This window comes from Procambarus clarkii, chromosome 91 (assembly GCF_040958095.1).
Source record: "Procambarus clarkii isolate CNS0578487 chromosome 91, FALCON_Pclarkii_2.0, whole genome shotgun sequence".
NCBI classification, from domain to species: domain Eukaryota; kingdom Metazoa; phylum Arthropoda; class Malacostraca; order Decapoda; family Cambaridae; genus Procambarus; species Procambarus clarkii.
The window spans coordinates 2,103,487-2,123,473 of NC_091240.1; the positions used below are offsets into that span (position 1 = coordinate 2,103,487).

The 19,987-nt window shown below is 37.1% G+C and overlaps 1 protein-coding gene across 10 annotated transcripts in view; it reads left to right on the top strand.

The window, feature by feature from the left end:
• Window positions 1-18,104, top strand: part of LOC123773907 (actin nucleation-promoting factor WASL) — a 36,266-nt gene extending 18,162 nt beyond the window's left edge. For 9 of the 10 annotated variants that reach the window (XM_045767858.2, XM_069318631.1, XM_069318630.1 and 6 more), the window contains exons 8-12: window positions 1,315-1,690; window positions 2,918-3,183; window positions 5,705-5,728; window positions 10,980-11,066; window positions 12,076-18,104. In XM_045767858.2, coding sequence (XP_045623814.2) covers window positions 1,315-1,690; window positions 2,918-3,183; window positions 5,705-5,728; window positions 10,980-11,066; window positions 12,076-12,252 — 930 coding nt within the window. In that variant the 3' untranslated portion in view covers window positions 12,253-18,104. The remainder of the gene's footprint in view (window positions 1-1,314; window positions 1,691-2,917; window positions 3,184-5,704; window positions 5,729-10,979; window positions 11,067-12,075) is intronic. The other variant, XM_069318632.1, reaches the window with a different exon arrangement.
• Window positions 18,105-19,987: the final 1,883 nt, after the last annotated feature.

Below are 19,987 nucleotides of genomic sequence, written 5' to 3' on the forward strand. Positions count from 1 at the left end.
GGTGAGCAAAACAAGAGTGGCAGCCACACACACAATTGAGGCTACCTCAATTCTCGCCCTCCCTCCCTCATCAAAATTCCTCCTTCCACAATACTACGCACAACGCTAATTATAACCACATTCCTGCTATTATCACAATCCTGGTCACTAATTCCTGTAAATGAATAATTGACCACACGTTTATTTTGAAAAAGAACCTAAGAAATCATTTGAAGATTCCTAGATGAACGAAATAATGCTCTGGTGCTGTGGCTAGCGCTGTGAACATCGTGAACAGCATTGAATCACTGATATTTGAACATTGTACCCAGTCATTATCACACTCAGGCTCTAATATAACACTAAATAATACAATTTATATATATATTTTGACATTATTAGGCGTTGCTGTGGTCACATGCTGAACAGCAGTGCTGTGCGCTCATGCTGCGAGCGCCAGCCTTGGTTGCTCACACACTACTGAGGCTCCCACACCCGGGAATGTGGACCACGATTTTTTTTAAAGATGGCGTCTGTTTACAAGAGCCCTGAGGAAGCTGATGTGAACCCCATGTAGCCGCGGGAGTTTTGAATGGAACGTGAAAAATACAAATACCCGGAGGCGCGTTGCGCAAACCAGACGTGAGCCTGCAGGCGCGTTGCGCAGTTTAAGGGTTAAGCTACTTTTGAAAGAATATTACAATATTGAGCCCATACTTCTAATAGTACTTATAGGAACAATTTTTGTACCATTTGCTTTGTAGAGGACACAAAAAACTTACACATGCATAAGTCCTAGTATTGCTCATATATGTACTGTATTTGGTCTAGGACAGTATATATTAGCCTAGGATTACTTGGACTGATTAGGTGAGGTAAGGTTCTTTAATTATATTTTTCTATTATTTTTAGTATGGTATTTAGGCTAATTCATTATTACAAAATATGAACTTTTTGATCCATCCATCCATCCATAATAGAGGCAGTATTATTATTATTGGAGGATGGGCTGCAATATAATGCCACAATACCCTTAAAACAGTCCTTGGTTGTATTAAATACAAATACAAATATTTATTCAGGTAAAGTAAATACATACAAGGTGAAATACAAAAGTTTATGGATTTATAGAAAGAGCTAGTACATACAATGCCTAAAGCCACTATTATGCAAAGCGTTCGGGCACATGTTCATTATGTAGATACTAGATGCAGTGATCAAAGACAAGTCTTGCATATCTTGATGGTGAATAGGGAATATGTGGCTTGGAAATAAAATATTAAATTGACACTTTTTTTTTTCTTAGAGACTTATTGTGAACACAATGTGCTACAGGTTGGTGTTAGTCAGCAGCAGCTGTCGGACACCCGTACAAGGGAGTTCATCTATGACTTCATCGAGAGGAATGGCGGTGTGGAGAAGGCCATGCAGGAGACTCAGAAATATGCATCTCAGCCATTGGACACCACACACACTGAGAACTCTCACTCTCCACCCCCACCACCAGCTAAACCTCTACCCCCTCCAACACCGCCAACTGTTCCATCCCATAACTCTGTTATTGGCTCCAGGGCTGCTCCTCCACCTCCACCTCCACGCACCAATAATCATGGCCATCCTCCTCCTCCACCTCCTTCCTCTGCTCCACCCCCACCACCACCTCATCCTCGAGGCCCAATGCTTCCTCCACCTCCAGGACAGATTGTTGCAGGTAGGTTGCTGATTTATATTAGCTCGGTATGTTATTGTATGATATTTTGGTACTCGACAATTATTTTTAAAATAAATAACTAGAGTAGTAGCATTTTCATACATGTTATTTGTAATAAATTTTTATCATATAGAATATGTACGGCAGTGATATTCAGGGTTTGATATGTTGCTAGTGTCATGGTTGATCCTCTCTTAATCCTTAGGCTGTGGTTATCGTCTATTGGTGATCCTAGAGGACTGCAGTTATCATCAATAGACAATTTAAACAATTATTGTCTGGGTTATATGTATGATGCAAATGTCGATATAGTCTAGATATAGTCGATATAGTCGGTCTAGAGGGTGTAATGGAATTTACCTTGACCCATGAAAAAAATTCTGCTACCATTTTATTGGTGAGCAAAGTTGATTCTTGCCGAGTTGATGGAGCCGGTCGGCCGAGCGGACAGCACGCTGGACTTGTGATCCTGTGGTCCCGGGTTCGATCCCGGGTGCCGGCGAGAAACAATGGGCAGAGTTTCTTTCACCCTATGCTCCTGTTACCTAGCAGTAAAATAGGTACCTGGGTGTTAGTCAGCTGTCACGGGCTGCTTCCTGGGGGTGGAGGTCTGGTCGAGGACCGGGCCGCGGGGACACTAAAGTCCGGAAATCATCTCAAGATCTCAAGATAAGATTGCCTCACATTAGATACCAACCCATGCCTAAATGTAATGTCCGTGAGATACAGTAATTTGACTTTAATGTAATATAATGCAGGTGAACCACATAAAAAATAATGGGTTTGCAAATTAGCGACATGTATATAAATGTGCCTTGCAAAATGTAGAGTTCAATTAGCATGCACAGACATGACTGTCAAGAACAATTCAGTTTATAGTTGGAGTATAATAGAAATGAATCCAATTGTCAACTGTCTCCTTGCTTCCATTTTTCCAAGTTTGGTTAATTTATATAAAAAGGGCTACCATCCTTTGATATTGGACAGGGATTCTAAGATGGTGGGATTCTTTGAATATGCCCTATTTAAATTTTTTTTTATCATTTGGTAGCCCTTTCATTAAAAAAAATATTGAGCCATTTGTTCTAGCTACTTCTAGAACTTCTAGTTACCATATTGAAAAAGAGAGAGATAACTTCCAGATGTTATGACAATGTGCATCTTGCAGACGAGGAGTCACAATATTCCACATTTTCAATGTGTCAACAATATGCATTTTCTCCTCAGGACAAAAGACTGCACCACTACCTCCCATTCCTACAGCAAGCCATCCACCACCACCACCACCTCCCACATCTACCATCCCCACTTTCCATCACGGAAATAAGGCAGCTGCTCCGCTTCCTCCACCACCCCCACCTGCACCTCCAGCTATTGGAGTTCCTCCCCCTCCACCACCACCACCACCTCCTGGTGGACTCCACGCTGCCGGAGCCAATATGGATGCCCGGTCTGCTCTCCTGGATCAGATTCGCACTGGCCCCACATTGAAGGTATTTGTGAGAGCTCATAAATGTGTGTTCCAAGTTTTGATTTGTAGAATAACTTTGTAATTAGAATATATTTTGGATATTTTTATTATAACAGCTGAGTTTACTAAATGTATATAAACCCTTTTCGTCAGCATGCATGTAAGATAACCCCAAATATTTGACCAGATTTAACCAACTTGCCAAGTACAGTATTTCTTTATAAATCAAACTCGTAGATTTCCAGAAGCATTAATATTTATATATTATATACTGTAATATCAAGTTACTAATTGATCTTTTGAATTCTGGCCCCTTCATTATAATTATGGCCCCTACATTATAATTCTGGCCCCTTCATTATAATTCTGGCCCCTTCATTATAATTCTGGCCCCTACATTATAATTCTGACCTCTACATTATAATTCTGGCTCCCCTACATTATAATTCTGGCCCCTACATTATTATTATTCTCCTACATTATAATTCTGGCCCCTACATTATTATTATCCTCCCCTACATTATAATTCTGGCCCCCTACATTATAATTCTGGCCCCCTACATTATAATTCTGGCCCCCTACATTATAATTCTGGCCCCCTACATTATAATTCTGGCCCCCTACATTATAATTCTGACCCCCTACATTATAATTCTGGCCCCCTACATTATACTTCCGGTCCCTACATTATAATTCTGGCCCCCTACATTATACTTCTGGCCTCCTACATTATACTTCTGGCCTCCTACATTATAATTCTGGCCCCCTACATTATAATTCTGGCCCCCTACATTATAATTCTGGCCCCTACATTATAATTCTGGCCCCCTACATTATAATTCTGGCCCCCTACATTATACTTCTGGTCCCTACATTATAATTCTGGCCCCCTACATTATAATTCTGGCCCCTATGTTATAATTCTGGCCCCCTACATTATAATTCTGGCCCCCTACATTATAATTCTGGCCCCCTACATTATAATTCTGGCCCCCTACATTATAATTCTGGCCCCCTACATTATAATTCTGGCCCCCTACATTATAATTCTGGCCCCTACATTATAATTCTGGCCCCCTACATTATAATTCTGGCCCCTACATTATAATTCTGGTCCCTACATTATAATTCTTGTCCTGCATTATAATTCTGTTGAATTATAATGCAGGATTATAATTTTTGTTCTGATTGAACCAATTTGAAAGTGCTGATGTAGAGAAACAATGCCAATTTTTGTTTTATTTTTATATGAAGAGTTATTCATGTCGGTTAATATTTTTCAGTGGCATTTGTTGCTTTTAATGGTTAACCAGTTACTAGTACTGTACAGTACTGTATTTAGGTAGTGATAGTGTCTTTAGAAAAGGAATACAGTACTTTAATATTTTTGTGTGTTGTATGTACAAAGAATATAGTGAAAAATCATTTTAATTTGCTATAACTTCCATAATAAATTCTGTACCTTAATTTGTTTACAATTTTTGGTTAGCAATTAATAGAATGTTTTGTTACATTGTGTTTAGTGTTAGCAAAGCATAACATAACCTCCCTAGTGTCCAAGCTTTACACTAAACAATCCTTGTCCGAGACAGTAGTAGAGGGAACAGGCACGACCAATTTTAAGAGATGGAAAACAATTAATGCAGAATTCAATATAAGTAATTTCAATTATATTAATTTACAAAAATAAGAAGCACCATTGATAGCTATTTGAAACTGCAGGTTAGTAGATTAGTAGATTAACAGGTCAGTGGTGGTGGTGGGGTCTTGGCTCTGCTCCTGTGTGTAGTTTTTGCTTCTTTTAGTGACATTTTAATGATTATTAATTCTGTCCTGACTAAATGATCTTTTTGAAACTGGCATGGCATTGTCAGTACAGATTCTGATAGACAAGGGAAGAATGTACAAAATTCTAAATTATTTCCTGTATTGATATGCAGAAGTTTAATCTTTTATGTCACTGTTTTACATCAAACCATTAATCAATTACTGCCGTAATTTAGTGTTCCTAACAGAGGAGTCCCTTCTTAATGTTTTGCCAAGTGCTAAGAGACACCTCTTGAGTAATGTCTTAGTTGACCTGCTTGGATGGGTCATCTCATAGTGACCCATCCAAGTACCAGATGGAGTGCTATAACCTTTTCTTAGGATTTTGAATACCCTTATTAGTTTAAAAGAAATGCAATCCTGTAGTGTAGACTAATTTTTACAGTAAATAATGGGTCTGGCTAATACAGGATGATTGTACACATTTTAACCTAGTATAATTATAATAGCTGTATTTCAGAAATCCTCTTGTCTTGCCTTTCTGCTGCACAAAATTTCAAGGCTGAATCCAGCATTTGTGTTGTTATTAATAACTCATTGAAGGGCATAGATTTTAAGGCACAAATTGTAAGATTATATCACTAGTTTTGCCCTTCAGTTTCATTTGACAAAAGCAGACAGGACAGGAGCATTTCTCCCAGCTATAACTGTGGCGTATTAAGTGACTCTAAAGTTAACGACTGAGCCAGCTCTTTTTCCCTTCCCCCTCGCCACAGGCCAGTAGTCAGCATGGTCACCAGGTATTCTCATCTCAACGTTTGTTTTCATTGTAGCTTCTGCTTAAAATCGCTCTTCTGCTAAGCTTATTATTTTGACTTTCTCCCATAAGGTAGCCTGTGGCTGCTGTTTGGACACAAAAGTGACCAACTTTTTAAAATAGAAGATATAATAATTTCATGTTCATTTATCAGATTTTATTCTTATACTGCATTTACATACATGCATAACATACAGTACATACATAACATACATGCATGCAGAAAAACAGCAGTGAAGGAACAAGTGATGAAGCTGAGAAAAGGGGCGAACAGATACACAGAGAATGACAAGGTAGTGTGTGAAGAACTCGACAAGAGATTCCAGGTCTTCACAATAGAGCAAGGAGAAGTCCCTGTACTAAGAGAAGAGGAGGCAAACCAAACAACCTTGAAGGAATTTAAGCTTACCAGTGATGAGGTCTAAAGGAATCTGATGAAGATAAATGTGACAAAGGCTGTTGGGCCTGACAGAATTTCACCATGAATACTAAAATAGGGTGCAGGAGGACTAAGTGTGCCACTCTATGGTGTATAACAGGTCACTGGAAATGGTAGACCTACAGGAAAGCTGGAAGACAGCTTTCAGTTTTCCTGTAAGTCTACCATTAACAGCTAATGTAGTCCAATATACAAAAAGGCTGACAGGCAAGAGGCACTGAACTACAGCCCAGGTTCCCTAACTTGTATACTATGCAAGGTGATAAAAAAAAATAGGAAAAGACCTGTAAAACAACTGGAGAGAAGGAGCTTTGTAACATACCACCACCATGGGTTCAGAGATGGTAAATCGTGCCTCACAGGCTTAATAGAATTCTATGACCAGGTGACAAAAATTAGACAAGAAAGAGAAGGGTGGGCAGACTGCATTTTCTTAGACCGTCAGGAAAGCCTTTGACACAGACTCCATTAGAGGCTGTTACAAAAGTTGGAGAAACAGGCAGGAATAAAAGTTAAGGTGCTCCAGTGGTTAAGGGAGTATCTAACCAACAGTAAACAGCGAGTAACTGTGAGGGGGAAGACGTCAGAGTGGTGAGATGTCACCAGTGGAGTCCCACAGGGCTCTGTACTTGGACCCATCCTGTTTCAAATCTTCCAGAGGATATAGACTCATTATTCTCAATGTTTGCTGATGATGCAAAAAATCTGAGAAGAATCTAGACAGAAACTGGAGGAATGGTCTAGAAAATAACTACTAAAGTTTAACACAGGAAAGTGTAAATTAATGAAATTAGGTGAAGGAAGCAGGCCAAACACAAGGTACCATCTGGGAGGTGAAATCCTGCAAGAGTCAAATAGAGAGAAAGATCTGAGGGCTGATATTACAGCAAACCTGTCCCAGAAGCCCACATCAAAAGGATATTAGCAGCATATGCTAGATTGGCTAACATAAGAACTGCCTTTAGAAACGTGTGTAAAGAGGGAGAGGAGGGAATTATCAGGGAAAGTGCCAAGTCGTTACAACTATATAACACTTGGAAGAGGGCAAAATAAGAATTTGGGATGAGATGGGGGGAAAAGAATAGCGCCTAACCACTTGGATGGTTTGGGATTTTTATCACATACGTTAGACTAATCCTGGAGTATGCAGTTCTAGCCTGGAGTTCATACCTAGTTAAACACAAGACAAAGTTAGAGAAGATTCAGAGGTATGCCACCAGACTAGTCCCAGAACTGAGAGGTATGAGCTACGAGGAAAGGCTACAGGAACTAAACCTCTCATCCCTGGAAGAGAGAAGAGTAAGGGGAGAAATGATCACCACCTACAAAATTCTTAGAGGAATTGACAGAGTGGACAAAGACAAATTATTTACCGTGGGTGGAACACGAACAATGGGACACAGGTGGAAACTGAGTACCCAAATGAGCCACAAAGAAATTAGAAATAATTTTTTTGGTGTTAGAGTAGTTAACAAATGGAATGCACTAGGCAGTGATGTGGAGGAGGCTGACTCCATACACAGTTTCATATGTAGATTTGATAGAGTACAATAGGCTCAAGAATTTACACCAGATGATTGACAGTCGAGAGGCTTGACCAAACAGCCAAAGCTCAACCCCCACAAGCACAACTTGGTGAGTACATACATACTGTAGATACATAATACAATTATACATGTATGCATTGCATACATATATATACACACATATGCATACATAAAAGTGTACTTACCTGGTGTATACACACACACTGTTCTTCATGGATGAACACTGGGCATCTATTTTTCCCTAAGCTCGTTCATTTATTTTTCATTACTGTATGTATTGTAGTTTAGTTTTCCTTTAGAAATTTTGCTGTGGCATTAAATAATAGCAAACTGTAAAGCAGTTTGTTGTCAAGCTGTGCTTTATGTATTTCACAGTAATATATGTAACAGTTTAAGTAAACTGACATTTGCCATAACAAACAAAAGTTTGTTATAATGTCATGGTTTGCTAGTGTAGAGTGCTTTTGTATGGATCATCACTGGCTGATAGAATTAACATTCCTTGCATTGATTTTACTTTTAATATTGCATCTCTTCTTTTGGCAAACATTGGTAAAACAAATTGATCTTTTCTACACTTAATACAATAAAAGCTATCTGAGTTTGCCAAATAATTTCAAAATCCATTTGCTTTGTAATTGGTTGAGTTTGTCAAAATGGTAATCTGATAAATATTATTTAGAATCATGGTATGCATTTTAATTTTAAATTAAATGCATGGCAATTATTCTAAAATGTCAGTCTTACTTGTATAACTTTTAAGGATGCAATGGGGTTTGGGAGTCTGTGTATTCTTCAGAGATGGAAATAAATAGTTTTCCTGGGAATCCCACTAGGCTGCCCCCTAAGGAAAGATTGTGCAAAAGGGAGTGAAACATGTTCCAAGCCCGGTAGGTGTAACATTCAAGATCCTGGCACCACAGGGGGACTTTTAAAGCATTCTTGCTGGGTCTGACTGGTGCTATGTAGCACTGGAACATAACATATCATCTGTCTTGAGATTATCTTGAGATGATTTCAGGGCTTTAGTGTCCCCGCGGCCCGGTCCTCGACCAGGCCTCCACCCCCAGGAAGCAACCCGTGACAGCTGACTAACACCCAGGTACCTATTTTACTGCTAGGCAACAGGGGCATAGGGTGAAAGAAACTCTGCCCATTGTTTCTCGCCGGCGCCTGGGATCGAACCCGGGACCACAAGATCACAAGTCCAGCGTGCTGTCCACTCGGCCGACCGGCTCCCTCAAGCTCTAGTCAGTGGTAGAAAGCTCAAATTATACACAAGTACAAGCCCTCCTTGGCAACCCTGAGTGTGTCAAGAAGTGTCAAAGCAAACTACTGATTGGGCTGTCTGGTGCCTACCCCTCCTGCCACTAGATGCCAGCTCCTGAGCCACAACACAGTCCATCTCACCAGGCTTCCTCGTGTTCATTCCTGACACACTTGGTTGCCACCAGTTCAATTACAATTACACAAACAATTACAGTATTTGAAAACACATTTCTGTGTATTCAAAAGGTATCTTATTACACAGTATGATAGTATTTCTGGTATTATTCAGAATGAAAAATGCATTTTTTATTCATCGCCTTTATGTGTGTTATTTTCTACGTTGTGCCTGGCTTTTGTTATGCTTGTGTTTGTTGCCATTTTTTCAGTTGAAGTGAAGCTTAAGGTAAAATTAGAGTACTGTATTTAGAACGTACTTTTTTTTCTACCTGCCAAAAGAAAGAATGTTATTGAGGGCAAATACACAGTAATGTAGCAGATCTTTTGAATGTTGCACAGTAGCCTGACAGATCTTTCGTATGTCACATAGTAGTGTGACAGATGAGAAAATGTTTGGAACAGCTCGGTGGAATTAACCCCACATTCTAGGTCGCCCCAGATGTGCAGGCATTACCCATTAGATCACAATGGGCCAAAAGTAACACAGCCTGAAGTCTCATCGAACTTTCACAGAGTTTGGAGGCACCGAGCTGATACCCAATCCAGTTTTTAGTTGTTACCCGCACAGACACACTGGTGTGGGTAATTACGTTCGCCTCCAAAGATTTTCTTTTAGACATATCATTATTGTGATTTCATTGTGTAGTATAGCATATATTTTGGATGTCATACACCCTTTTCTGTGGGGAGCCCCGTCGGCTCCCTGGAGCTATTAGACTGATATTAGCTAATATTAGTATGGGGCTTCAGTTATAAAGGAGTTGTCATGCCTACCTGGGACCACTAGCTAGAACATGGTCTCCTCCGAGAAGCGCAGAAAGCAATGGCCAATGAAACTCCCTTGTAAGAAAGTTTCCATGTCTGCCATTTGTTTTCACCCTAATTGCTTGCCTTTATTTTCAACCTAATTATTTCTATCTCATTTTCCCATGCTATGGGCTCCAGCCTGCATCTTCAAAAGGTAGCCAGTCAGAAAGCTGTGCCTATGATATTAATAGGCATGATTTTCCATGCTATAAAGTACAGTATCTACTATTTAGCAAAGTTAAATTGTGTACTATGCTCTTTTGAAAAATCCAAACAGTATCTCGCCAGCATTTGAACCTAAACATCACATCCTCCTCAATAATATAAATGATGGGCATCATGTGCCGAGCATAGATTCAACAATATAAAATTAAGGTATTTTCAGGAGTTATACTGAAAGAAAGATGTAGTAGGTAGAAGAAATATTTCTTTAAAAAATAATTTCTAATGCTTTAATATTCAGGAAACAGATTAAATAAAAAATTGGCTAGTTTAAGGAATGTAAAGTAATGAATTTGCATTTGTTTGTTTCGATGTTTTTTATATTTACTTTATATCCCATTGTGTATATGCTGTATACAGTAAACGTAATGAAAAATAAATGTTTTATCCTCGCTTCTCATTTCTGTGGCAGTAATCGTGCCAGAATTATAGACTTGATGGACTATCTTTGATCTGTCGTGAAGCTGTGCTTCTCATTTATTAGGGCTTCAGCACCTTCACCCCCACATACCAGGTTATTGTTGTGCCTGACTGTGCTGCTTGTAAACAATGTGTGTGTGTGTGCAAACATTATTTATAAACATGCAAAAAAGGGGGTATAAACAGTGTGTTAAAATATTTGTTTTGGCTAGTGCATGAGGAAACGAGCCAGTTTCATATTTAAAAGTACACATAAATTTCTGCTTGCCTTTTTTTAGCCTGTGATAATCTTTCCAATTTCCTCCTAAGGAATTTACAAAATGTTGGTTATAACTTACTTTGTTCCCCAACAGAAAGTGGATCCTTCTGAACGGCCGCCACCCACGGACTCCCGCAGTCAGCTGATGGACCAAATTAGATCAGGAATTAAGCTTAAGATTGTAAGTTACATGGGTTATTCATAACTTAAGTATATTATATATGATTCTTCCAAAAGTTCATTTGTTCAAAGATATTACAAAGATTATATACTAGGGGAGAGTAGCAGAGTACATAAAAGGTTTTTATGGTAATAGTCTACTATGGAAACTTCCACTCTGGCCATTGTTATAATTATCAGCATATTAAGTACTGTAATCCTAAATATCTCCTTCAGGCCTGGCCCCCAATTCAGTCTACAACTCAATAAGATAATATGCTTCACTCTGCTATCTAGTTGTATGTTGAAGATAATAAGACGAATTAAGACTACCCTTTAAAAGCTAACACTATATTCAAAAAAATAAAAATTGTAATACTGTACACTGGTGAGTCATAATGATTTAACAACAATGGTGCCAGAACTTCCCAGTTTCATTATATAGGAACAAATGAGTAAAAATGCACCTGAAACTTAGTAAAGGTATAGTACAGCTAATCACCAATTCTATATTTGCCTGATAAATAAATTAAAAAGGTGGCAATACCCAAAACAAACTCTTACTTACTACAATGCTGTAGTGCTTGAATGAAGGTGAAGGAATGACCCACATATATGTATAAATGTATTAAAAACCTAATTTTTTAATGTAACCTACAACCTTTCTCAAGGTACTGTATACTGTGTTCATGTTCTCAGAACATTGTGTATGGTATCTTGAGAAAGAATGTAGGTTTCATCCAAAAAATGGGCTTTTAATACATTTATACATATACAGTACTGTATCGAGTCTTTCCATCACCTTCACAAACTCTAACGCTGTAAATGTCTAACTTCGCCTAGGATAGGTAACTGATATGCAATACACCTTTCTACCTTAGAACTCGGTAACAAGCTATAACATAAGTTTATTCCTATTTCCTGAATCGTAATTCTGTCAAGTTGTCCTTGTCTGTTTTTATGTTATCATGACTTTACTAGTAAAATCTGAAAATATATTTTATCAGAGAATTAATATTGTTGTATCTTAGGTGGAGGAGCCTGGTGATGGTGGAGGTGCAGTCAAATCATCTGAACCCAAGCTAGAAGGACTGGCATTGGACCTGCATCGTGCACTGACTAGTCGTGCGCTAGTTATACAGTCTGATGATGACAGCTCTGATGACGACGACGACGAGGAAGATGAGTGGGATGATGATGATACTTGAAAAAAGGGAAAGATTTGTAAGAAGAATTTATATTGGTGTATAAAAAAGTAGGCTTAATCCGCATTCAAAATTGAGGTATCGGTATATATTTCCAACTCTGTTAGTGATAGAAGAATGAAAATTGTATTTTGAAAGCTTATTTAAATTTGTCGCTGGGTTATTTTTATAACGGGTAAATAATTACCCATATTACACATAATAATTACATATACACATAAATAATTACTATAAGAAAAAAGCTCTTGAGAAAACTGTTGTAAATAATGCATAGAACATGTAAAGTAAAAACAACAAAAATTATTGAATGATGTTAGTTGTAGATGCTTCATTGGAATTCTTTTCTTATTGGCACAAAACTTGTTATTAAAGACGTGCCCTGCTTTATACGCAGGTGGATGCAGGTAATGTATATATAAAAGTAAAATATACATATACTGTGCTTTATACACACAGCATCTACAACTCTAGCAACTCACAAGTTTAAACTGAGTGAGAGGAAGGTTTGGTGGAGTTCTTTGTGAAATTCCTAGGAAGGATCACTCCTAGTCATATTATTAGCATCATGGATGACAACAACACATTCTTTGAGTGAGGATGTACCCCATGATCCAGGGTACACTGGTCAATCTCAAATTATTTGCACCTATCAAAATTATTTTTATCATTTTTGAGTGTGATCATTTGAATCTACAGTAGCAGTAATTATTTACAAAACATGTAAGCATATTAAAAGAAGCCATTAGTGTGGTTTCTTTTATTATGTTTAATTCTGCTTAATTAATTAAAATAAGTATTATGTTCTGTGGTACAAGAGACTGGCGTGTAAGTATTTTTTTAAGTTCTGACCATTAGCAAATCAAGGAATGTAAACAATAATATTATTCATACACAATGTTGCTTTTGTTTTAGATGGGAAACATTTGTTTGAAATTCATGTAGGGTTTATTGCATTAGCTGAATCGTCTTGAAGAATTATAATTTAGTATGTTATATTTATCTGGAGACTGTTTTAAATGTGAAAATTCTTCCCAAATACAGTACATATTCAGGACCTTTTGAACATCCATCAATATAGACGGTGTTATATGGTCTTTCTGGCTTGGTGCGTTCTTTGGATAATTATATACTGTACTTTTTTTTTTTTACTCCTCCCATATACAATACACAAGAAATATGTATACAGTACAGTATATTCTTTTCAGATCTGAATTTGTCATGGCTTAATAAATAAGTAGAATTCTGTTATATAAATTTTTTACATACTAGTTTGTGTGACTGAACACCCTAGATATTAACCCCTTGGAGAGCGGTTTTATGTACATTTTTACTGGGTGGAGAAGCTGTGAAAGGCTGCACAGTGGACATGTGGTCTGGCGTCTGTCAACACACGGTGCTAACTTTGCTGTGCTGACACTGAGGGGTGCGTAACTGCTTTTTTTGTTCTCCTTGGATGTTTAATTGATTGTTTATCACTTGTTTCTATTTATTTACAAGATTGTGTGTTGAATAACTTAATAATTCACATAATCACATGTGTAAAACCCAGACAATAATAGTTCAAATCATCATATAATGATAACTGCCTTACCCCTTGTACTGTATCAACATTTGGTGATAACTGCTCTCTAAGTGTTAAATGAAGCGCACACAACTTTGGCAGGTTGATAGTAAGGCCCTCAATATTACTGCACCCTCATAACAGCCTGTACTTGGAATGTATCTGAATGAGGTTCTGGGAGTTCTACTCCCCACGCCCAGTCCTGGGCCAGCCTTGACCTGTGAGAGAGTTGAACATCCGGTCCAACAGTATGTTAGCTGGAGTGGCCCGCAGGCTCTCGTATTCAGTACAGCGCGGTTGGTCCGGCACTTCTTACAAAATAAGTGTCCAGCTTTTCTTGAAGTGTACCTTCAAGTTGTTCCAACAACTTTGTTGGAACAACAAAGTTGGAACTTTGTTGGAACAAAGTTGTTCCAACAACTTTGTTGGAACATTTGTTCCAGCAATATTTCTTATACTTGTTGGGAGGATAATGAACAACTGTGGACCTCTGATGTTCACACAGTGTTCTTTGATTATTCCTATGTCTACTCTTCACTGGCTCTATTCTGCATTTCCTTCAATATTGTTCACTCCAACATGTTATTTTACTATGAAAATTTGGGACGGGACCCTAAAATATTTTCCATGTACTTGTATGTATTGTTTTATACCTCTCTTATCTCCTTTGTAGAGATTTTATTTTGAGAGCTTTGAGATGATCCTAATAATTTAGATGCTTTATCATGTCCATGCATGCCGTATATGTTCTCTGTATTCCCTCTTACTTCAGCAATCTCTCCTTCTCTGAAGGGGAAAGTGAGTATCAAGCGGTACTCGAGGTGGGACAACTCTTGGTAATTTAAATAGTATGAGCATTTCAATGGGTCCCTTGAATTTGAGGGTTCTTGTAATCTATCTTATCATTTTTTAGCTAATGCTATATTTACTTGGTTATGCTCCTTAAATGTTAAATCATCAGACATCATTATTCCTAGATCCTTTACTTGTTGCTTTCCTACTATGGGGCAGATTTGATTGTGTTTTGTACCCCGTATTTTGCTTCAAGGCCTTCCATACCTAAGTACCTCGAAGTTATCACTGTTAAACATCATGTTATTTTCTGTTGCCTAATCAAAAACTTATTAATACCAGCTTGTAGTTTTCAGTGTCTTCTACAAAAGTAATTTGCATGCTGATTTTTGTGTGATCTGCAAAAGATGACACGAAGCTATGACGTGTATTTTTGTTTATATCTGATACGAGAATAAGGAAAAAGTGGTGCAAGGATTGTGTCCTGAATTACAGATCCGTTAACTGTGCTTGGACTCGATATTTTTTAGTCGATTGTTACTCTTGCATTCTGTTTGATAGAAAATGTAATATCCATTGCCCTACTTTACCTGTTATTTCCCTCTGACCTCATTTTGTGGGCTATCAATACATCACTCCAATGTCCATCAATCCATGGTCACATTCATCAAATGCCTTGCAAAGTCTGTGTATACCACATCTGTATTCTGTTTTTCGTTTAATGCATCAGTGATTTTGTCATAGTGTTCATTATCTTCCCACTCCAATTCCACCATATTGTTGTTTAAATGCAACCTCTTCCTGCCTTTGGATATATGTTTGTGTTTATGAAAAAGTGACAAGATGATGCAGCTGCTTCACAGTCATGGAAATGGGTCTAAGCAAGCGAAGGTAAATCACTTACATATGCATCCTCAGTATCAAGGTTAGTGGCTACATTGATCTACTTCATTAGGAGTCCTGTTGAGCATTTTGGGTGCCAACCCGGAGACTTCGTTGTTTGCCTTTTACACTTAAGATTTGTGTGAGTACTGTATAATGTAATGTATGTACAGTATGCATATATTCCATAATGTTTATTAAACCTGTGTTCTTCCAAGAGCTTTAGAAACTAGTCTGTCTAGTGTTTTATTGAAAAATGTATATATTTTATAAAATAAGAGTGTCATGTTCATTAACCTTGTTAGGTGGCTGAAAAGTTAGACTAAAAGTTTGAAGTAGACATGAATTTGCATGCATTTGTACGTAACATATGCACCCCCCTCCCTTCCCCACACACACACAGACATACATTATTTTGTGAACATTATAACATGTGTGCACTCCCTAATCATGTGTCAATGGAGTTAGCACAAAGATGTGCAAACTCTTTTCGTATGGAAAAGATAATTATATACTGTGTAGTTGTACATACAGTATGTGCATGCTTGGGTACATATGATTGTTCACATACTATATATATATATATAAATTATTTTATTGCATTGCTACAGTTTACAGAGAACACACACACATTATAACAATATAACAACCAGTGTTCGAAGACCTTGTCCAGCTCTTCGGAAGTCGGGTGCGTTCTCAAGATACTGCACGAATTTATCCTCTGAACTGCGACACTGAGGCGCTGGAACAGAAAACTGGCCGCTCTTGAGTCTTTAGTTTTCCCAATGAGGTCCTCACCCACCTCCTTTAGGAACTTAAGTGCACATTTACCCCAGGCACCCAGAGTCTCGGAGCCTATCGGCACGAACCTGTAACAACGTTCTAGGTCCCTGTACTTGTTGGTTTTCTGGGTCTCTGAAGGTGGCTGTCCCGCCTCCCTTAACTGTGCTGTAAGGTAGATAGGTATCAGCTAATGTAGATGCACACGTGTTATATATATATACTTGTATATGATATAATATATATATATTATAATATTTCTTTTATTATATATATGTGTGTGTGTGTGTGTGAATGGGTGTATGGCGTTGCATTTGTGCATATTGGTATATGCTTGTATGCCAGGCAGTATGTGTTGCTCACTGTCATTCATTATCAGGCAGTAGACGGTATTGGGGTTCTTTTATATATCCAGTATTAGTTTCCGGATATTTTAATATGGAGTCTTTTTTTTGTTTTTTTTTTAGTTAATATTAATATTATAGGGGTTAAAAACTTAATACAGTACAGTACTTTTATTTGTACTTAGGACTGAGAATGTTTAAAATTTACCCCAAAATCTTATTAATGTTTTATTAAATACTGTTTTCTTGATGTAAAATGTTTTGCAGATAGTGTATTGTACTGTAATTAGAAACTTGGAAGAAATTGTATTTGTTAAATGCATACTTATTCAGTATCTTTTGTGAATTAAACTGTTATTAATGATCTGAACAGATTTGGAAGACAATATTTTGAATTGTTTACTTCTTTCTATGAGGTGAAAATTGAATGGTAGTTTGCCTATTACTCTTTAAGCTAACTGTGGTTCAATCCTCATAATGAGAATGAGTTGCTGGAATTCTCACCACCTCACTCTTAATGGGAACATTGTCTACTGATGTCTCTTGAAAATATTAAATAACTCTGCAGGGTATGTATTTTTAAATATAATGTTTTTTATACATATTTAGATATATTTTTTAGATTGATATGTCCATATCTTTTATCATTTATCAGTGTTCATTACTTGCTTTAAGGTTTTTAAAAAACTTTCAGTGCTATTAAGAGCCCCTTACAAATGTCTTGTTTTATTGTTTTACATATTCTGTTTGGGAATGTAACGTACAGGATAGTAGTTAGTGATTAGCTCAATCTGCTTATAACCAACTGGATTTGAGTTAGATTTCATTGCAGGACTAGACATTTGGGTATGTTGCCATACACCCATTGACTCTGTCCATCTAGCAGTAAATAAGTACCTGGGAGTTAAGCGGCTGTTGTGGTTTACTTCCTGAGGTAGATTGATCATTGGCTTAGGGAAATTTGGGTAAGCCAAATAGGCTTCCTGTCCTTAACATTGGGAAACCATAACTTTTGAAGAATCTCTTAATTGGGTTTATCAAGCTTTGTTTACTGAAATCTCACCTGCACTAAATATTATTATTTTCAGCTAAGTAATACTGTATAATATAATGCAGTACACATTTTTTTTTGTGAAAGATAATTTAAAAAAACTTAAGATTAGTTTCAGTAAAAGTATACAGTGTGTGTTAACTATGCTTGGGGACTAAACATGTTAGCATTACTGGGATGTGGAGTGCTTGTGTCTGTCTCATGTTTGACAGTATAAATGGTATAGATGGGTAATATCCTGAATGATTAGGATTAGTTAAATCTTAAGAGTATGGAGGGAGGTAAAGTAAGTGAAGTATACATGTCTATGTGATTGACTAGTCTGTACTGCAGGTAAATATTTAGCTAAAATGAAAGGAATAAATAGTTGAGAATTGTGTTATGGAGACCATGTACAGGAGACTGCACATGAAACACTAATGTATAATAAATTTTGTAAATTAAATTGCTTCTTATAACCTTTGCAGAAATTTCATATGCAAATGCATATAAACTCATTGGTAGTACATTGTATATTAAGCTGATTCCTATACATATATGTAAGGATTATTTCTTATAAAAATTTGAATACAGTTCATTTAACCCAAAACATATCTTCAATAAACAACTGATGTGTGTGTATATATCGACCACCACAATCATTGGTCTAGTAAGACAGAACACACAAAGTTATGTAATGTGTCAGTCGATTAAGGCAGTGTCTGGGATGCTCCCGGATGCAGGTTCGAATCCTCATCACGGCCCTTGTGGAATTGTTTATTAGTAAGACAGAAACAAACAAGTAACAATTAGTGGGTCAGCCAAAGGCTTAGGGCACGTGCAGGAGTAGCCCTGAAGAAAAAAATTGGTCTAGTGGTTATGGTGCTCTGTGAACCAAAGGGTGAATCTGGACAGCAGGGGGTTCAAATCCTCTGGTTGGGTCAATGGAATTCTTAATAATGATTAATGGCTTACACTTTCATGCAACCTTTGTGTCTCATATAATATATATTTAATTTATATATACATGGCTTGTATGCCAGGTAGTATGTGTTAATGCTCACTGCATCCATGGCAGGAACCATGGATGCAGTGAGCATTTTCTCTCTGGATCGCCACACTAAGGTGCCGAAAGAGAAAACTGGCTCTCTCTCTCTCTCTCTCTGGCTCTGGCTCTCTCTCTCTCTCTCTCTCTCTCTCTCTCTCTCTCTCTCTCTCTCTCTCTCTCTCTCTCTCTCTCTCTCTCTCTCTCTCTCTCTCTCTCTCTCTCTCTCTCTCTCTCTCTCTTATATATATATATATATATATATTATATATATATATATATATATATATATATATATATAAATATAATGTACCTAGTAGCCAGAACGCACTTCTCAGCCTATTATGCAAGGCCCGATTTGCCTAATAAGCCAAGTTTTCCTGAATTAATATATTTTCTCTAATTTTTTTTCTTATGAAATGATAAAGCTCCCCATTTCATTATGTATGAGGTCAATTTTTTTTTATTGGAGTTAAAATTAACGTAGTTATATGACCGAACCTAACCAACCCTACCTAACCTAACCTAACCTATCTTTATAGGTTAGGTTAGGTTAGGTAGCCGAAAATGTTAGGTTAGGTACTCGAAAAAGCATTAGTTCGTGAAAACTTGGCTTATTAGGCAAATCGGGCCTTGCATAATAGGCTGAGAAGTGCGTTCTGGCTACCAGGTACGACATATATATATATATATATATATATATATATATATATATATATATATATATATATATATATATATATATATATATATAATATATATATATAATACACTTTAGGGTTGATAAAAGTTATATAGGTATTTCCTGACGTTCCCGGATGACCAGTGCAACACATCCTTATCAGTATATTCTGAAGCTCGACTTGTAGCTTATCAGAGTCGTCTTAGTAATATGGTTACTAATAGCAATATAGACTTAAAGTTTCTTTTGTGATGCCTGTAATCCTCGCGGATTAACCTTAGCCTACGCAGGAGCGTAATATTTTAGTATAAATTTACGTTTGTTTATTGCTGTTATCAGCAATTAACAAACCTTAATTACGACCTGTGCAATTTCCCGTTTCATATCACATTATATAATAATCGACAAAAGTTTTTTAAGTAAAAATTTTTTAATTATCAATGCCTTAAATATTTTTCAGTAAAATAATCTTAATTATAAATGCCTTCAAACAAGCATAAATAGATTAAACTTGTATAACTTTCTCGGTAATCTCATATAACCAGCAACAAAGTTCGTAAATATAAAATTTAAAATTTTATATTGACGGGAGGAAATGTCACATATTTGCATATTTCTTTCC